This window comes from Molothrus ater, chromosome 1 (genome assembly GCF_012460135.2).
Source record: "Molothrus ater isolate BHLD 08-10-18 breed brown headed cowbird chromosome 1, BPBGC_Mater_1.1, whole genome shotgun sequence".
In the NCBI taxonomy this organism is placed as follows: Eukaryota; Metazoa; Chordata; class Aves; order Passeriformes; family Icteridae; genus Molothrus; species Molothrus ater.
This window is the reverse complement of record NC_050478.2, coordinates 118,795,393-118,814,580: the sequence shown is the minus strand read 5'-3', so window position 1 is coordinate 118,814,580 and position 19,188 is coordinate 118,795,393. Positions and strand designations below refer to the sequence as shown.

The window sequence follows — 19,188 nt, the reverse complement described above, 5'->3', positions numbered from 1 at the left end:
CTTCTATCTCCTTAAAGCTGTAAAATACTTCTGAGTTTAGTATTGATATTTTAAGTGCTGAATCTCTCTAATTACTGTTGAGGGAAATAAGTGCAATTGAAGCACTGAAGCATATTTTGGTCTTCATGTCTTCAGTAATAATCCAGGTGCAGATTTCAATATGTAAGCAAAGCAACATTATGTGACATTTTCATCAAAATTTACATGGTGCCTGATCAAAGATGTTAATTTCAGCTGGTTTTGAAATGTTACCATACTACACTTAGAAGGCTCATTTCAAAACAAAAAAGCACTGCACAGTTTTCAGATTACATTTTGAAATAGTGTTTCTGATAATTATGAATTACTGTAGTCATTTAAGCACACAGATTCCAAGAACTTTAAATTCAATGCCTCTCTGTAAAGCAACCTTTGCATATATCAGAGTGTGGTAAAAAGCTATTTACAGACATTTTTAAGAGGATAAAAGACAAGTCACACCACATTAAAAAGACATGTCAGAAAGCATGTCCTGTTTCACAACACTCGACTCATAGCTTATCCATCACGCTGCCAAGCTATGGTGGGAAAAGTATTTTACATATTTAATATAGGAAAACAAGGTAAGAAGCTTCTTTCTCTTGGTTTCTCATTTACAGACAGAGAAAAACTTCTCAGCAGTTATGTGTAGAGCTCAGGTCAGTATGAGACCTTTACATTTCCAGTCACACCACTGTTGAAGCCTAGAGGAAGAAGCCAAACACACAAATATAGTGCTTGAAGTCAGGCAGTATGAACACCTCTATCTGCCCTGAGGAGAAACACAAGCTTGGATCCTTAATACAAGCTTCTAAACTTTTAATTTGGCCACAAAATCTTTAAAAAGCATTTAAACTTTACTCACTACTCTCAAAATATACTATTAATTTTGACAAATGTTGCTCAGGTGTCATAGAACTGAAACAAATTACTTTCATATATAAACTGTTATCCAGTAAATATTTAATGATTTACTGGAAGGGTAGATGAACAAGCTGGATCATAGCTATCTTCCAGCTCCCTCCTCCCATCTTGTATAAAACAGAACTTGGAGAAAAGCAAGCCTTATAAAACATTACTGCTGAGTGCTCTTTATATAACCATTTACCAGCAGTGTTACTTTGGGAAGTATAAATATTCCACTTAGCTTTGTATATTTATATAAACACATTTCCATTTTTTGTGTCGCAAATAGAGATTTCTAAGCCTAGAAATCACTTTTAGAAATAAAAAAAAAACCTAAAAACCTGTTTCCTAGGACATGCTTAAATAAAAATCTTCACAACGAGTTTAGCATATTTGTATTACAGATGATTCTGACAGCTTGTTTTCCTCCTTCTCCCTTTACAACTGCATTGTGTCTTCACTCATAGTTGACATATCCTGTGTTTCCTATTTTGTTTGGATTGTACTCTTTCAATGATTCTACAGAAATCAAAATAATAACTCAATTATTCCTGGAGTACATCTCCTTGAAACAAGTCTTATTTGTCAAGGGCTACCAGTGTTACAAAACAAGGAATAATATGGCTGAATAGAGCCCTTACAAGAGCAAGAAAGCATCAGGCTTGAAAAGACAACCCATAATTTTCACAAACATACTTATCAGATTTCCTTCTGCATCTTTGAGAGGAGCACCACCACCACCTCTTCCCCAGGGATTGTAATTCTTCATTTCTGCTTCTAACTTCTCCTTTTCTTCTCGCTCTTGTCTGCGGCGCTCTTCTCTCTCTCTTATCTAAAAACAATCCAACCACAGTTAGTTCCACAATAATATCACTTTAAGTAGAAGTTGAATAAAAAGTTAACAGAGCAAACCGAATGCTCTCATTATCTATTTCCCTCATCTAGAGCAAGAACATCCAAATAGTTCACTGTCTACACTGCAGACAGTGCATTGCATTCTGTTGTGCTTGTCCAGTTGTGCATTATCAGAGAAACATCCTACACATCATAAAACTTCCAACTTCCAGAAATGTCCACATGTGACATTTGCACTAGATCAAAAGTTCCATATCTCTGGATCTTTGATAGAGATGTTTATACTGGCTGAAAATTAAAAAGGCAAAATTCTACAATATTATTGCACTTGCTTCTCTCAATCTGGTATGTTTTGTTTAAACAAAACTTACACTGGACATGACTCCTAATAATAAATGCCTACACAATTCTACAATCACTCATAAAATAGTTTCCAGTGGTAATTCACTATGATCTATGTATGTAACACAGGAATGTTCATATGCTTTGTTCTTCTTTTCCTTCAAAATCATTTATGTAATTAAGTCTCCTAATTTATAGAATGTATAAAGTGAACAGCTGTTAAAAAGTCCATCTTTTACTCAAAACTTTTAAAACATTAACTATTTATGTATTTGAAATATATTAATGTATTTTTCTTAAGTTTATTTCTCATGTGCATTAGAAAAACATTTCATTAGATAAATATAATTAGATAAAACACTATGAAGTGGTGAGGCATTGGAACAGGTTGCCCAGAGAAGCTGTGGATGCCCCATCTCTGGGAGTGTTCAAGGCCAGGTTGTTGTGCTGGGGTGTCACACAGCATGATCTAGTGGAAGGTGCCCATGGCAGTGGGCTGGAACGAGATGATTTTTAAGCTCCCTTCCAACCTAGGCCCCTCTATGATTCTTTCATGTCCCTTCAACAAGTAAGCACAATTCCATAAGAGATATAATGAGTAAATAAAGATCCATCTAGCTCCTTCAACTGTCTACAAAAATCATCAGTCAGGTTTATCTATAGCAAAAAGAAGAATATCCTGATTGCTTTCAACCATAACAACTATGAAAGATTGTATCATGCCATGTTTATTAGACCTTTATGTCATATTGTGCATAGTCTTATATTGCAAGGTAATACTTACTTAGGACTACAGTGAGAAAATGCCTTCAGACAACCACATGTACAGTACTTGACACTATTCCTAAATGGTTATTCTACTATCTGTTTGCCCTTGGTTGACAGCCTTTCCTTTATCCCTTATGCACAAACATAATCAGAACTACAGTATTTTTATAGATATTATTTACCTCTACAAAGGAAATACATAAAAAATAAGATAAGAAAACATTAAGTGCCCCAGAACTGGGTTCTAGGAAAATTTCTGCAAAAGTAACATGTTTCATCAGGGTCAAATACATTTTATAACTATAAACTCCCACAAGGTGCAGCAGCAAAAGGCCACTAAAGTGAGTATGGGACTAAGGTGTCTACTGGAACAGGAGACACAAAAAATTGTCTCGTCTATCAAAAGAGAAGCTAAAAAGAAATGAGACACCACCTACAAACACACTGGAAATAAATATTTGGCAAACTGTTGAATTAGTGTCCAAATGATCATGAAGAAATTACAGAAATTAGACTGTTCCTAATAATTATAGCAATAATGGAATATCAGAGCAATACAAGCCATTCCTTTCAAGATGCAGGTTCTTGTCTTCATGAAAATAATTATATAAAGATACATGCCTGGAACTAATCTGTTTGCTGTAAGATTCTTAACATTCTCTCTGCCTCTGACAAAAAATTTGAAGAGCTTACTGTCCACCTGAAGAGCTAAAATGAGCTAAAGCAGAGTAAGAGGAAGGAAGTGATGAAAGGAAGGAGAGTTAAAAAGCTTTTTATTTGTATGCTACATAAAGTTCTCTGAAAGAGTACTATAGTTAAAACCATCATATGTCAAAAAATAAAAGAATGAAGAGTTAGAAGCTTTATCACTCAGTACCTGCTGTTGTAATTCTTGTTGATAAGATAATGTTGCTTCTTTGGAAGGCTTTGTTTTTTCCTCAGAATACACTCCTGTGCTTCTTTGTCTGTCTCCTGTATCCCTCTGTCCAATGTTGCTTCTAAATTGAAAAATCACATATATAAAAGGAAAACATCACAGGGTCCAGAGTGGGGTAAAAATTTTTTTAAAAAATCCCTTCCTGAAGTATTTAAGAGTTGTTGTTTCCCATAGCCTGGCGGTTTATAATCTCAAACATTTTCTTAAATCCATATGAAAATAGCAGTTCAATGAATTTTTCTTTTATTGTCTAAATAGAAGTTTGAAGAGTTGTCTTTAACACATTTTATTTCAAAGGTATATCTGTTCTCAGCAAAATATTACCAACACAAAAAAAAAAATCAATATAGACAAATACACACAAAGAATACAAATATAGATAATACTTACACAGGCTGCTCTACTGGAGCTTGGCCTAAAGGAGGATCCAGACTAGGTGTGGGTTGCATTCCCATCATTCCTGTACCATCTGCAAAGTAAAAAACCAAAATAAACCATATTTTAAATTTTGAATGCTCAGATATAAATATTTGTCATTATCTAAAAAAACAGACTTCACCACTCAAACTCTGTGAGTATAGAACAAACAGAACTCTCAGCTTCTATAACAAACTCAGCTAACCCTTAATGCCCTCTAAAGCAAGAAATACAATGCCAAGGTACAAATCTATTTCTTAAATTCAACTAAATCCCTTCAGATTTTACAAATTACTTCATTAACATATTTTACCTCAAATAACAAGATTAAATTGGTCGCTTAATGGTGACACATCCTCATTCTTTCCAAATGTCATTCAAATCAACTAGTAAAAGTTATTTTTCCAAGTTTTTTTTCCTTTACTTTACCTTTTCTAAGAAGATGGAACAAAAAAATTTAAAGTATTTCTGTTTTTTTCTCTAAAAAATAAAAAAGGAGAAAAATGAACACCTGAACACCACACACTCCAGTCCCTCCCTACGCAAATCACAATAGCTTCAATCATGAAATCATCATGAAGCAAAGGACAAAAAAAAGGAGTTTTAAAATATAAAAGTAGACCACTTCATACATTATTTTAATATATTCAATGTATTAATAAATATCTTTAAAATATTGATAATTATACCTGAAATTGCAACAACACCTACATATGTAATTAATTATTATTTAAGTGATTTTAGGAAATAGTGTTTGAATTATCAATATTATAAAGAAAATTATCTGGGAGGAGTAACAGCAAAAAATCTGAGTGATGAATAAGATTTCAGGAAATCACAGCCCTTTTTGTTGCTGGAGAAAATTACTTCATTCAAAAACAGTATTGGAAAAAAAAAGCCTTTTTCATTCAATACACATCTTAAAGATAGGTTTAATTTGCTGTTGCAAGTTGTACATTCTTCATCATTTAACTAGATCAAAAGCAGTCATATGAATCACTCTAACAACCAGCTAAAATCATCAACTTACAGTATGCAAGAGCAGGATCCAAAGGATTCCTTGCCCCATAAAAGTAATAAGCATCATCATAAGGTGTTTTATAATTGTCTGTCAAAACGGGTGGTGGAGGTGGTGGCAACGGTGCAAGCCTTAAAGAAAAAAGGGACACAATTCCTTGGTTTGTTGTACAACTGAAAAGGTATCATTAGAAGAAGTGGGGGGAGGAGAGAAGAGGGAGGGAAAGAAAATGAAGCAGGGATGGGGGTAGAAGGAGAATTCATTATGGGAAAATTCTAGATTTAGTTCAGCTTAAGACCTCTCATTAGTGACATGCAGGAACAAGATACAATAAATCTCAGCAGGGAATTAACCTTCCCTGAGGGAGCAGTACATGAACCCAGACTATTCCAGAGATCTAAGAACACAAAACAAGCACTCCTTCTATAAGTGGCTCAGTTAATGGCACTTCCTGGCTACATCAGTAAAGAAAACAAGGCAAGATCTGGTCAAAGGGTGAATAGCACAGCACAGCTTCAGCCACGTGCCTGGAGATCCTTCTCTCTCTGAACAGTTTAGTCACAATCACAGCACCCAGTGGAAGCTGTCCTTGCTTACAGTGCATTCCTGAGCTCAGCCCTGGGAGACTGCTTAATTAACAGGAGCCAAACTGGTGCCACATCAGCCTTCTGAAAACAAGGACTCTGCAGGGCATGGGCCTAAGCATTCTCACAACATGATTCCATATTACAGATTACATGGACATAAATTCTACAGCTCAACCCTTGTCCTACACAAACATCCACTATGAGAGAGCTGCCTTCAGAGATAATCCAGCCTCCATGGATGCTTTCAAATGAACTATGAGGAAACTGACATTAAAAGTTTATTCCAGTGCAAAGTAGTTAGATTTCTGTTAATTGTCAAAATATTATTTCTACCTTCATCAGCTCCTTGGAGAAGGATCAAGAGTACTACTGAGCTCTACCTCAGCAGTAATAACATGCTAAACAACAATCTTACTTAACATGTAAAATGAACATGATGGTGAAGCACCTGGGAACCACCATTTCCCCAAGACTGCTGACTAGACCCCTCTGAAAGTCTTTATCACTCTGAGAGTCTTCATTCACTGGAGAGGCTGAACGGGCTGGCATTGGAGTCTGGAAAGCCACCCTGGGCCTTTCAGGAGGTACCTTCTCTTCAAAAGCTCTTGCTGTGAAGCCAAACTGCTTCAATCTATTTGGCTGAAGGGAAAAAAAAAAAAAAAAGAAGTAGTAAGAAAAAGAGAGAGAAAAAAAACCAAAACAAAACAGTTGCCTTATTACTAGGAAATATTCTGAACCTCCATTTACGATGGGTTAAACACTTCACTGGATCTCAACTTTCAAATTTCAAATCTTCAAATTTCTAGTAACTGCATTTTTTTTCTCCCAGTGATCTACTGGGAATCCAGTATTACAAGGTAATCCAGAACTTTTATCAGAGATTTACAAAAAGCAACCTTGTCATTGGTTTCAGGAAATATATAAAGTATATCTAGGTAATGTCCAGAAAAAAGAACATGTCTTTAGAACAGTTTATCTACAGCTGTCAATTTTCCACAGTGACAGTATACTCATATTATGCAAAGCAAAGTTTCTGAAATCCCTCCCCTCCAACCCAAGATTGAAATAGCTCATAATCAGTAAAAACTAAAATACAAATACACAGTGAGACTTTTTCCAATAAACATTTCCTTCAATACCATTATTTTACTTTTTGAATTCCTTTGATCTTATTAATTTTTTCAATCACAAAAATTACAAGTTTTTGGAGGCAGTTCTTTTTAAAACAGAAGTAGCAAATGTTTATTGATAACTGTCAGCCTCAGAAAAAAGTCAAAAGCAACAAGCAAATCATGTGAAGGCATGCGAGTCAGTTTCAGAACTATCCTATCACACCCAGAAAGCCCTTACAGCAGCTGCTCTGCATAACTATTCTAATGTTTGTTTAAGTAAGGCAATAGAATAGAAGAATGGGAAAAAATCATACACTGCATAAGTAAAAGAGATTTTGTTCTGAATTTATTGGTCCTAATATTGAAGTTCTTCAACTAACATGCATTGGGAGAAAGTAATATCCGAAACCAGCTACATATTAATATCTACCAGAAAACCATACACCCTACAATATGGAAATATTTCAACAAAATATTAAATCTTTACCTCCTCATCATTTAGCTGCAAGACAGTGTATACAAAGCAGTTAGTACTCACCAATCAAGGAATACAGTGTTTAGACACAAATTCTCAAAATCTACTAGACGTAAGTATTTGCTTATAGTATTTAATTTCAAATTTCTAGAACATAGAATTGGATAACAGATACTAGCTAAAGTAACTGAATTTTATAAAGAAGTCTACAGACTTTGTCTTTTCAAATCCAATGTCTTGAGCTGCAGAACATTTAAAACAACCTTTCTCACTAACAACTTTAATATGAAAGCATTTCCAAAGTGCCCCAGATTTCAGCTCTACTGCTGATTTCAGATGTGACTTGAGTACTCAGTTCATCCTGGGGATTGTTTCAGTTTAAGCAAGCAGCACATACCACAGTCTACATTTTTATAGATTCTTAATCAGGCATTGCTATTTAACCAACCTGTAATTAATCAAGAAATGCACCTAATTAGAATCTCTCCCTGAGAGGCAATTTAAGGCTAACAGTGACTGATGCCTAATGAATGTAGCAATTCAACTTAATTGAAGGCTTTCAGCTAAATTAGTGCTTAAACACTATGCATGCTGTGTACTTGCTCTGGATAGAATTTTGTTCCTACAACAGGCACTTTGCAGACTCTGACTGAGATGTGTATGGTGTATTGAGTGCTGCAGCACAGCATGCTTCTGCATAGTCAGCTTTGATTACACAGAACTGTTTACACTGACCTTGCAGCCTGCTGAGCCAGGAGAGCCAGCATCCTCTGCTCAGTTCTGCCTCCTCCCCTGCCTGCCTCCCAGCTGTACCCTCTATTCCTCTACCTTTCACCGTGTGAATCCCTGATCAGCCAGCTGACCCCTCTATACCAACTAAAGCAGCAAAAAAGATTCAGATTTTTGCCAAATAACCGAGCTGAATGAGTTTGAAACAGGGACTAAACAAGCATGACAGACACTTTATGCAGTGAAGGCAGGTGTTTTTCCTCCCCATTTAGGAGTAAGAATTTTGATTCAGCTTCATTGCTTGTCTTGTGTGCATTCTCAGTCTCCTGTCTCCCAAGTTTCACAGAAAGAAATGGTTTCACAGAATATTCAGAGTTGGAAGGGACCCACAAGGATCTGACTAGTAGCATCTTACAGCTAGCTGTTCATCCACCTTCATTTTCTAGCAAAGAGGACCTTCTTTCCCTTCTACTGAACCCTCCAAAAATGGCACAAGTTTCAATCTGTGTCAAAGCATTCCCAAAAAAATACTGGTGATATTTTAAACCAGTAACTAGTTAACTTAATAACCAGTCTATTCTTGCTTGAAAGTTACCACCCTACATCCTAAACAGCACATCTCCACCACACCCAAGCTGCAATGGCTTTGGGCACACACAGCAAGTACATGCAAATCACACAAGTTCTGTCAGTCTCTGCAAGACTATCAGTCTCCTAATAATGTTACTAGTGCTGACAACCTGCTCCTGGATGCATGCTAATCAAAATTCTTCATGTAATCATCACCTTACTAAGGAAGTGGAGACAGTAGAAACTCTGCATTAAGTCTTACAAACGACACCAAACAACTTGCTTTTTACAAAATCCTATAAAAATGCTTGTAATCCTAAACCCTATATTGAATCACTTTAAAAATAACAAATTTTAAATTAAAAACTGTTGGAATGAAATCAACTCATCTGCAAAACAACCTTTTTTTTAATTGAGAGAAAGCTTTCTGCAGCATACTTTGCATTCCCAAAGACAGGTTACTACAGTGTGCATTTAAGAGGCTACCACTGGACACTAAGTAATTCTTTCCATGATACCCACTGTTGGTGGGTATCAAATTTCTATTTGGACACAGCAAAAGAAAATGCTCAATAATTTCCATGAAAATATTTTCCTCTGATGCTGAAAGTATGTTTACTGACTTACAGCTGGGGGGGGGCTTGTTTTGTATTTATGCTGAACAGGGGGTTGATAATATAGAGGTGGTGTTTTTATTGCTGAGCAGGGCAATAAAAAGAGAGCCAAGACCTCTCTGCTTTTTCTGCTGCCACGCTGGTGAGGAGCCTGGGTGTGGCTGGGGGGCTGGGAGGAGACACAGCTGGAAAAGGCAACCCCAACTGACCAAAGGGATATTCCAGACCATAGGACATCACACTCAGTATATAAAGTGAGGGGAAGAAGGAGGAAGGGGAGGATGTTTGGAGGGATGGTTTGTCTTCCCAAGATGTGTGATGGCTGAACACCTATGTGTCCATGGGTAGCTCTGAATTAATTCCTTACTTTGTTTTGCTGATGTGTGCAGCTTTTGCTTTCCTTGATAAATTGTCTTCATCTCAACCCTTGAGTTTTCCAGCTTTTATCCTTCCTATTCTTTCTTTCCCTCATCCCACTGGTGAAGAAGTGAGCAAGCAGCTGCTCGTGAGGCTTGGCTGATGGCTGGGGTTAAACCATGACAGACACAGCCTCATCATCCTGGGCTACAATTTTGTTGTGCACTGATGTCCTATTAAATAGCCCAATATTTATCATTTTATAGAAACTCCACAGAGCTGTGTGACTAAGCAACCACAGTGTGCATGTGAGAAAAAAATAATAGGCTATATAGATGAAAGAAAATCCAAATTTCTTACCTGCTTTTCTGGGTCTTGAACTCCAGAGGCAGCAACGGAGAGCTCAAGTTCCTTCTCACTGTTTTTGTAAAAAAAGTATCAAATCAGAAAGCAAGAACAGCTATATTAATTCTTTCAAAGCACAAATTCACAACTTTGTATTTAAAAGAACTCCAAAAATACAGGAAAACAGAAGACAATGATTCCACTTGAACTCTTCTGCAATCAGGGAAAGAAATTATATAATATTTGTAAATACAGAGAATTCTCAAGAAGTATCTGGCTATCACCCATTTCACCTAGTAAAAATCCAACTACCATAAAAGGAGAAACCACCACAATTCTTATTTACTACAACTTTTCAGGACATTCCTAAAAAATTAGTTTTTATTCACATTCAAGAAGTTAACATTAAACACATTGATTTAAAAGTGCAGCAATAAATACTGTTTTGAAATTTCTGGGCTCAGGCTTGTTCTGCATAGTATAATTTTTGTTGTATTGAGTCAATAGTAACTAATTTTTAATTCCTCATGCCTTCTCTAATATTGCTGTGTGTTTTTATGTATCCAGACTATAATTCAGTAGATAGTGACCGGTAGGTAAAGAAGAATTAATATTTTATTATTCTGAATAAGTCAGATGATCAAATGCTTTAAAAATGAAAGGTTACTTTCCAAAATTGGAGGGCGAAAACAAAATAATTTTCAACTTTGCCAACTACTTAGGAAATGCTGTACCAGCAAAAAAAGATTACTTTAGTTAAAGCTTCTTTACCCTTAGGAAACTAAAAAATCAGTTGTAAAAATGAAAAAGTATCTGGGTTTTCTTCGTTCCACTGAGAGCTTGTGAATATGTTCATTAAAAACGAAAGCTCTCATGACAATGAGTTTAATTAAATGCAGTATTACTCAGCTGCCTGGAATCCCTTAGTTATGAAATTGCTTCTTACCACACTGAATTAATGGAATGCCTTGAAATTTCAGCCATTATCTTTTAAAAAGACAGGAACTTTCCATTACCGTCTCTTATTGCGCTGCTGCTCAGCCATCTGTTCCATTAGCTCTTGTCTGTATTTCTCCTTTCTCCTCTGAAGAAGTTCTCGGTCCTGACCACCTAATGGAAATGACCACACATTTGTGTAAATGTTCCACAAAGGACACTAAAGGTACTGGACAAAAACATTGCCTTTCAGTCAATTTAGAAACTGAAACAGAGCAGACTGTACAAACACTGTATTTCTACTGACTAAAACAAAAAAGATATCTAGTTTTAATAAACAATTTGTTTGGAGTATGATGATCAAAAAGACTAAATTTTTCAATATTATTTTCATTACTATTTTCCTGGTTTCGGTAGGAAAATATAAATTTTCCTAATTTATAGGAAAAGGAAGCTATAAATTTCAAAGCTATTTGGTACAACAGCAACTAAAAAAAGTAACTTAAATTTTTATTTTTTTAATCTTATGTTCACCTAAGGAAGATACACTACAGCACTCCATAATTATGAGGCACTGCTCTGCATAAAACTGAACATTAAAACTGAAGGGAGTCAAACCCATGGGGAGGGAAAGTAAATTGTTCCACTTTTAGGATGGTTCCCATGACTACTTTGCTAAGAATTAGCAAAGTACCAACAGATGTGTGCATGTAAAAGAAAATGGTGATAACAGCTCACATAGATTTTAAGGAACACAAAAAACTTTTAGTTTGTCGTGGTTCCCCCCCCAGTAAGTGCAGCAGTCTTCTATTATTTTAAAAACAAACCCCAAAAAACATCAGCAGCACGTTCTGTGTTGTATGACTATCAGACACAAAGACTCTTAAGACACTCTGTACACAAACTGACTGGACTTCTGGTGAAGTAGACCTGAATAATAAAGAGAAGGAAGCTGGAAAGAATCTAAAACAAAAGCCAAATAAGGAACAGCAACAAAACCTGATGCATGACTAACTGATTTTTTAATGTAAAAATCAAATTTGTGATTTACAGTCCCTGTTGTGCTGGGACTACAAAGTGACCAGAATGTGCAAGATAACCTCATGGTTTGTAAGTCTGGGAGTGTCTGCAATCACTCCCCATTTTGAAAAAATTCCAGTTTTAATTTACTTAATCTTTACACAACATAGTTTACAATACTCTTCTAACCAGCACTGCTAGGAGTACAAATTCACACCTCTGTGTCCTCAAGTTACTTCAATTGAGATGACTGGGCAGACCAGAGAGTGACCCCTATGACACCAGTGGTTTAATGCTGCCTTTAAACAGTTCCAAAAAACTGACCTGCTACATATAGCTTTGAAGATCAGGTCAATTCAAATGAAAAAATTAAGAGAAATTGTTCTGACAACTGTTAATCTATTTTGCCATAATTCAAAGCTAGCTTGCCTTCAAAAGCTCTCATCTGAAGAACTACTAAAGTTCTTTTATTCTTGCCTTACATTTTCCTGAATTCAGCTAAGAATGCTATGTCTTCACCAGTATTTCTCTGTATTACACTCAATACTAGTGTTTCCTGCTAAATCTTCTGGCTACAGGAGAGATAATCAGAATCATTTTTCACAGTACCATTTTTCATATTGATTCAATTATAATTCACTGTAAAGCTGTGTCTTTAACAATACAGAGGTTAAGATTTCTCCCATACTTCATTTTGGAAAAATAATTTCATCATTATCTGGGCCTTAAAATATTAATGAAATCTAAGAAGAAACTTGGGCTCTTCAAAATTAATTAGTAAGTCAAAAATTAATTAGTAAGTTATGTAAAGGGGGGAAAGGAATATGGTTTGCTTTAGTTTCTCTATGTAAATAACACTTATTTACCAGCCTTGGAGACAACTAGCAAAAGGAAAAACCAATGCTCATTTTTCTAGTTTTTAACTATTCACATGGAGAAATAACATTGTCCTAGATTGCAAGGTAATGTGTCTATTCTATTTGCCATCTGTCAGAGGTGTGGCAGTTATCTTCTGTTAATTGGGCAGTTTTCTTTATCTCTTCCACAAACCAATTCTCCCTCCAGGAGATATCTTCTGTTAATGGGCCACTGAGTGTCACTGCATGACTGATAAAAATTACATCATCCCATTGTGAGAAGCTCTGCCCAGAGGGAGGAGCCAAGCATCCCTACCTGGATATAATCTGAGATTTTGGGACACCAGCACAGCCTTTCCACTGGATTCCCAGAGAGCAGCCACCTTTTCACTGGATTTCCAGAGGAAGACCAGGCCCATCTATACCACCACTAGATCTTCAGAGGAAAACTCCACCCTTCTACAGGATCCCTGCTCCAACAGAACCACACCTGACACTGCAGGAGGACTGCAGCCACCATTCAATTGGACTGCTACCAACGTCCCAGACCAACAGGGTGTCAGGTTGTATTCTGACTCTGTCGGTATTGTTTTGTATTACCGCACTGTTTATTTCATTTTTATTTTCTTTCCTAATAAAGAGCTGTTATTCCTGCTCCCATATCTTTGCCTGAGAGCTCCCCTTAATTTCAAATTTATAACAATTTGGAGGGAGGGGGTTTACATTCTCCAGTTCAGGGAAGGCTCCTGCCTTCCTTAGCAGACACCTGTCCTTTCAAACCACGACACATATGCAAAGAAAGGCTAACTCAGCGTTATTAGTGAGGTTTTTATACATACCAAGAACGAGGCCTGTTGCATATCGCCTTTCACCTGCAGACTTGGCCTGTTCACTAGCTGAAGAACTAATCTGCATCTGATTTCTGGCAAAGGAAAAAAGGAAAATAGAGTGATCAAACTCAAGAATTTCCTACACAGTCTGTGGGAACTATGACAGACTCACTTGCATCACTATGTGGCACATTTGTGACAGACAGTTTTCCTACAATCCAAAGAATATCCCAAGCAAAAAAAGAAACTGCTTGGCAAAAAGGCACTTCTCACAATTCCCATTTGCCTGTGGTTTCTGAAGCCATCAGAAAAACTGACTCAGTTGAGCACTTCACCCATGCTGACAGACTGAATGGTGCCAGTCAAGACTTTATGTAAGGACTTTCCAAGTGCTCTGCTTCTGCCTCACCCACTTAGATCATTTCAGGGTGTGCAAAACCAAGACAAGAGGAAAAAAAGAAATTTTAAAACTACTATGAAAACAGGATTCCACAGTATTTGACTCAATAAAAGTCCTCTGTTGAGAATAAGTGCTCTATTAATTCAAAAAGAAAACTGGCATGCAAGTTTCAATGGCCATTTTCAGAGGAAACATGTCTTGTTATACTATATTCTAGCTGCAGGAAAAACTATCAGGCATTTCAGACAATATTTTGGGATTTGAACTCAGCATTTTCATCTCACCATGATTTTGCAGTGCAATTATCAGAAAAGTACACGATATACCACACCTAGAATCTCCAGTTCTTGACAAGGGCCGCACACGTGCTCTCTCCTTTAATTCATCTTCATAATCTGCAGGTGCATCTCTTACCATTTCATTCAGATAGGGCCTTAAAGAAATAGAAAATACTCAGCTATGCTTGCCCAGGAACAGCCAATCTGAAATTGAAGGTTCAGCAGTTTTGTGCAAATGCGTTTGCTGCCTGAATGCACACTGGACAGCAGAAGCAGTCCTGAAAATACCACAAAATATTCTAGAAATAATTCACTTTGCTAGCACTGTCAGGGCAGCTCTCTGTCTGGAATGTGAATTCCCAAGCCTGCTTTCCTGCAGCCCTTATCTAATGAGCCTGGTTAAGAGTTTTGAAAGCTAAAGGGCTTTTGACACTCACACCGCATTAATTGAAACAGATCTTGCTGCTCTTAATCCCCAGGAGCCAGCAAAGTCTTCAACAGGTTTTGGCACACAGCTATTGGCCAAGTCTGGTGAAACAGCCAATTCAGATATGAAAAGCTGCTTCAATGACAATCTACACTTCACTACACACCTGAGACTTTAAAAGGGTGAGGTGACTTTTGTTCAAGGCAAAAGACTGCCAACACCGTGAACACAAAAATTCAGGAGCTAAAATTTGAGTCATCTACACAAGAAGTGAAATCATATGATAGTAACTCCAAGTAACTTCAGAGATGTCAAATATTGTATAGACACAAGAGCTCTGTTCCTGAAAAGATCTTTTCTTGACTTGCAAAATAAAGGCTTTATAAGGAGGACTTCAACTTATCATGACAAAATAGGGTAAAAATAGTAGTCAATGTAATGTAAAAATAGTATTCAATGAAAAACAAAGTACTTAACAAATGCTATCAAAATTATACTTTTTCCAGAGCTGGACAGAGCCATGAACCTCCTATTACACAAACAAACAAAAAAAAAACCCCCAAAAACTAGGTAAACAAAACTAGGGAAAAAAAACTCATTCTTTTACATAAAAATAACCACAGCTCTGTCAATCTCTAATTTAAATAGAAGTCAATAATCAAAGGCAAAAGGATGCAAGCAGGTTATTAAACATTGATCTGGCATCTTAACAACCCACCAGAACAACATGAAAGAACATTTATCCTCTTGTCATAAAATGATCTTTCACGATCAAGTTCATCTTTATGACAACAATCAATCAACTCCTTACAACGCTGGTCACATAAGACTGAAACACAGCCAGGAAATAGAAAGCCAAATCTCCAGTGTAATGAAAGGATGTAAGGGAGGAAGCAAGAAAACAAACCTTGACATTTAAGAGGCAACCTGTTTTTGTAAAAAGAAGCCAGCTTAGCAGGGCAGGCCCAGACATGTTGGCCCAATTCAATCAAGAAGCTGCTGTCTCCTGCTTACAGGACAGACTTGACAGCTGGGGACGGACTAAAGCATTCCACTCCTAAGAACTAAAACATTTTGCAATTCTTCTCACTTCTCCCGGTCACCATTTCTGTTTGTTGAAATATGCCACAGACCTTGTGCCTCCATCAAAAGAGAAACCCTTCTGAAAAGCCCTGTTATGAATACCTGCCTCTCCAAACTAATAAACCCCATAAAAAACCTAGGAACTTCAGTAGAGCAAATAAAAATATGCCTCCTTTTGAATTTATCATCGATCATGAATCAAGTGTGTTTAAAGTTGACTTTGCCTGAAATGTAGAAAAAAAATGCTAACTCTTCAGAAGCTGAGCTGTCACTAACAGATAAGTTCCTCCTTGAAGAGAATGAATTTACTTCATAGGAGGTTAAGTGGAGCTTCTTTCAAAGGAGAAGGAAGTACTAGATTAAAAAACACATTTAATAAAGAAATACTGAAAATTAAATTTTCAATAATAATTCATTAATAGAAAATATACACAAAAACCCCCAAACAATCTTGTTCAGGGCATTCAGGTAATGGTCCAGCAGCTTCTTTTAAGAAGATGCACCAAAGCTGCCAACAGCAAAGATAAGACTATCTTCTCTATTGTCTTTTAAAAGAAAACTGGAGATAAAGCAGTTTCAGAGGTCTCTCCAAATAACTCATAGGTTGCCTGGTGATATATTAGTCACAGATATTTATAAGCACCATCCATGTTTTCTGGAATAACTAAAAACTAGTCTACTAATATTCAATTTGATGTCTACTGTTAGTTCAAACACCATACTTGCTGATATTTTATTTATATACTTCTATATAAACTCTTTGCAAAACAAAGTAAACCCTGAAACATTATCAAATGATTACTTTTATTTAAATAATAGACTGTGTGTCCAACTGCATTAGACAGTGGCAAACAGCTACCTAATAAAAAGAGGACATCCCTCTGAGTATTAACTAACACAGAATTAAATACTGCTGTTAGTTTCAAAAATATTTTGATTGTCTTTGTTAGACACCAAAGTTGAGCTTCTAATTGTTTTTCTTTCTGAAAAGCTATAGGACAAGCCCACTCTATCCTAAAACCTCATTTACTCATTTCTACCAATAATACACTACAGAATGGAAGAAATTTTGAAGTTTGCAGTCTCTTCTCTGAATCTCAGCAGAAAACAGACAATCTTGTTCCTCTTGTCTATTTAAGCAGTTTCAATTTGCTAGTCTTTTTCAGAAACACTGAATGAATAAATACATGCTTTTTAGAAGCACACCAGAACACACAGTCTGAAACTTAGCAATAACACCTTTATTAGAGTCTGCCTCTCCCAACTACTTCTAGACATTTCATTTTTTCCACAGACTTACTTCCTTTACGATTACTTTCTTTAAAGGCTGAGAAAGAATATCAAGAGCTATTTTTGGAGAAAAATTATTCTAACTCTCTTGACATTTGAAACTGGAAAAGAAATAGGAGTTCACTGAATTCAGAAGACACTTTTCTAGTAGAAGAGCATTTCCCCTCCCCCAGTTATTAACTTGCGTACTATCCAGAAAATTATCCCTGTAAACAACGACTCAAAAGATCATTTAAACCATCCACCAGCCACTAACAACAAAACATAATAGTAATATTCAACACTGTTGAGAATGGTACAATTTGTCTTTGTTAAGTGTTAATTCTAGAAAAAGTGTTTATTTTGCCTTGCAAAGGAAGAACACTGGTGGTTCCTTCACTGAAGCAATTGCAGGAAAATAATTCTGGTAACAGGCTTAACACAAATAAAAATAACTACAACACTCATGTTCCCAAGACCTGGAATGGGAACAAATTAACACTTTTAAAATATCATTTGAAAATTTATTTACAGTAAATTTACTGCTTTATTTAGCTGTATAAACAAATTTCAAGTTTGGTGCTGTTTCACACCACAAGCCATCTGGTTTTAAAAGCAACCAGTTCTTGCAATGGAATCCCTAAAGGTGGCCAGAATGCCAAACCCTGGATGACGAGGAAGGCTATACTTTTTTTTTCTTTTAAATGAGTAAGCTAGAAGAGAAAGATTAACAATTTATGTCAAAGTAACCCAACTGATGTATCAGTTAACACAGTAAAGACTATTTAATACTGAACAGTACTCAGTATCTGTTTTCCCCCTGAATGATTTATATAAGACACCCTCTTTTGTTTGGTTTGGGCTTTCATAAATTCTTATTCAAACTGTGTAATTATTACAGAGATTAGTACCTATTAAAACCATCAGGATTTGGTTCAATTACACAGATGTTTAAAGCCTGTCATTTAGCAAGACATGGAGGAAAAAAGAGGATTTTTTAAAAATAGACTTTTACATTTTTTACACATAGTCACACATTCCAAAAATTGAAGCTGAAACCAATTTTGGAATCTGAACTGAATACTGACTTGCTGTAACTATTACAGACTAATAAAACAGAGGTAACATTGGGTTCTCAGTGCAGGGGTTTGCTTTCAAATACATTTTCTGGCAAACCACTCTTCATAAAAATGAATTGTGGACTGCTGCTTCTAGAGTAATTTCTGTAGTATCCTTGGTTTGCTGTGATATATAAAATGCCTCTTACTACACATATAGTCTTAGCAAATGATCCAATTCTTCAACATTTTTCCTATACATTACTGCAAAGGCCCTTTTTGTAAGTACAAAAGTACTTACAAAAATCCTGCTCTCACATGGGAATCTTCTCTAATATTTAAAGTGAGTAAACCACGGCCATCAGCAAGCACTACAGAAATAAAGGAGAAAACAGAATAGCAGAATAGAAATAACAGAATTTAAGAATACCTTTCAGCATAAAAACCCCGGGGAGTTTTTCTGTCATAGGTGCTTTCAGATCTAAATCTAGGGTCCATTTCTGCATTTGTCTCAGGATCATAGTCCACTCTGTAGTATCTTCTACCAAAATCACCATCTTCATCAATTCTGTGATGCTTCCTAGTAGGAATTACAGATTGGCTAGTAAATCCATGATGTCTTTGATTGGGAACACCCAAATCCTCATCAAATCTTTTATTTAATAGTCGAACTTCTCAATTCAACCTCATCATCTAACCTGTGGTACCTGTCTTCCTCCAGCCATCTCTTATTTAGCAGCTCTTCACAACGTTCTGTGGAAGTAAAAGCATCCTTCTTGGGAGGTTCTGCAGCTGTATTACAGGGCTGGACTTCTCCATGTAATTCTGGCTGGAGCCTGGTAACAGCAATAGGTGTTTTATTCCTGTGCATCTCATTCTGTTTAATGGAAACAATATTGAGAGTTGAATATAAACAAATCACATCGAGTAAAACCTTAGTTTTGTATTTCTTCAAATAAACCCAAAACAAAAGAAAGGCA

The 19,188-nt window shown here is 36.2% G+C and overlaps 1 protein-coding gene across 1 annotated transcript in view; it reads right to left on the bottom strand.

Moving 5' to 3' along the window:
- Window positions 1-19,188, bottom strand: part of CSPP1 (centrosome and spindle pole associated protein 1) — a 63,765-nt gene that overhangs the window by 25,032 nt on the left and 19,545 nt on the right. The window contains 11 exon segments of the mRNA XM_036401757.2: window positions 1,621-1,756; window positions 3,767-3,887; window positions 4,217-4,295; window positions 5,274-5,392; window positions 6,297-6,487; window positions 10,066-10,123; window positions 11,067-11,160; window positions 13,703-13,785; window positions 14,425-14,526; window positions 18,639-18,877; window positions 18,879-19,085. Of these exon segments, the coding sequence (XP_036257650.1) occupies window positions 1,621-1,756; window positions 3,767-3,887; window positions 4,217-4,295; window positions 5,274-5,392; window positions 6,297-6,487; window positions 10,066-10,123; window positions 11,067-11,160; window positions 13,703-13,785; window positions 14,425-14,526; window positions 18,639-18,877; window positions 18,879-19,085 (1,429 nt within the window).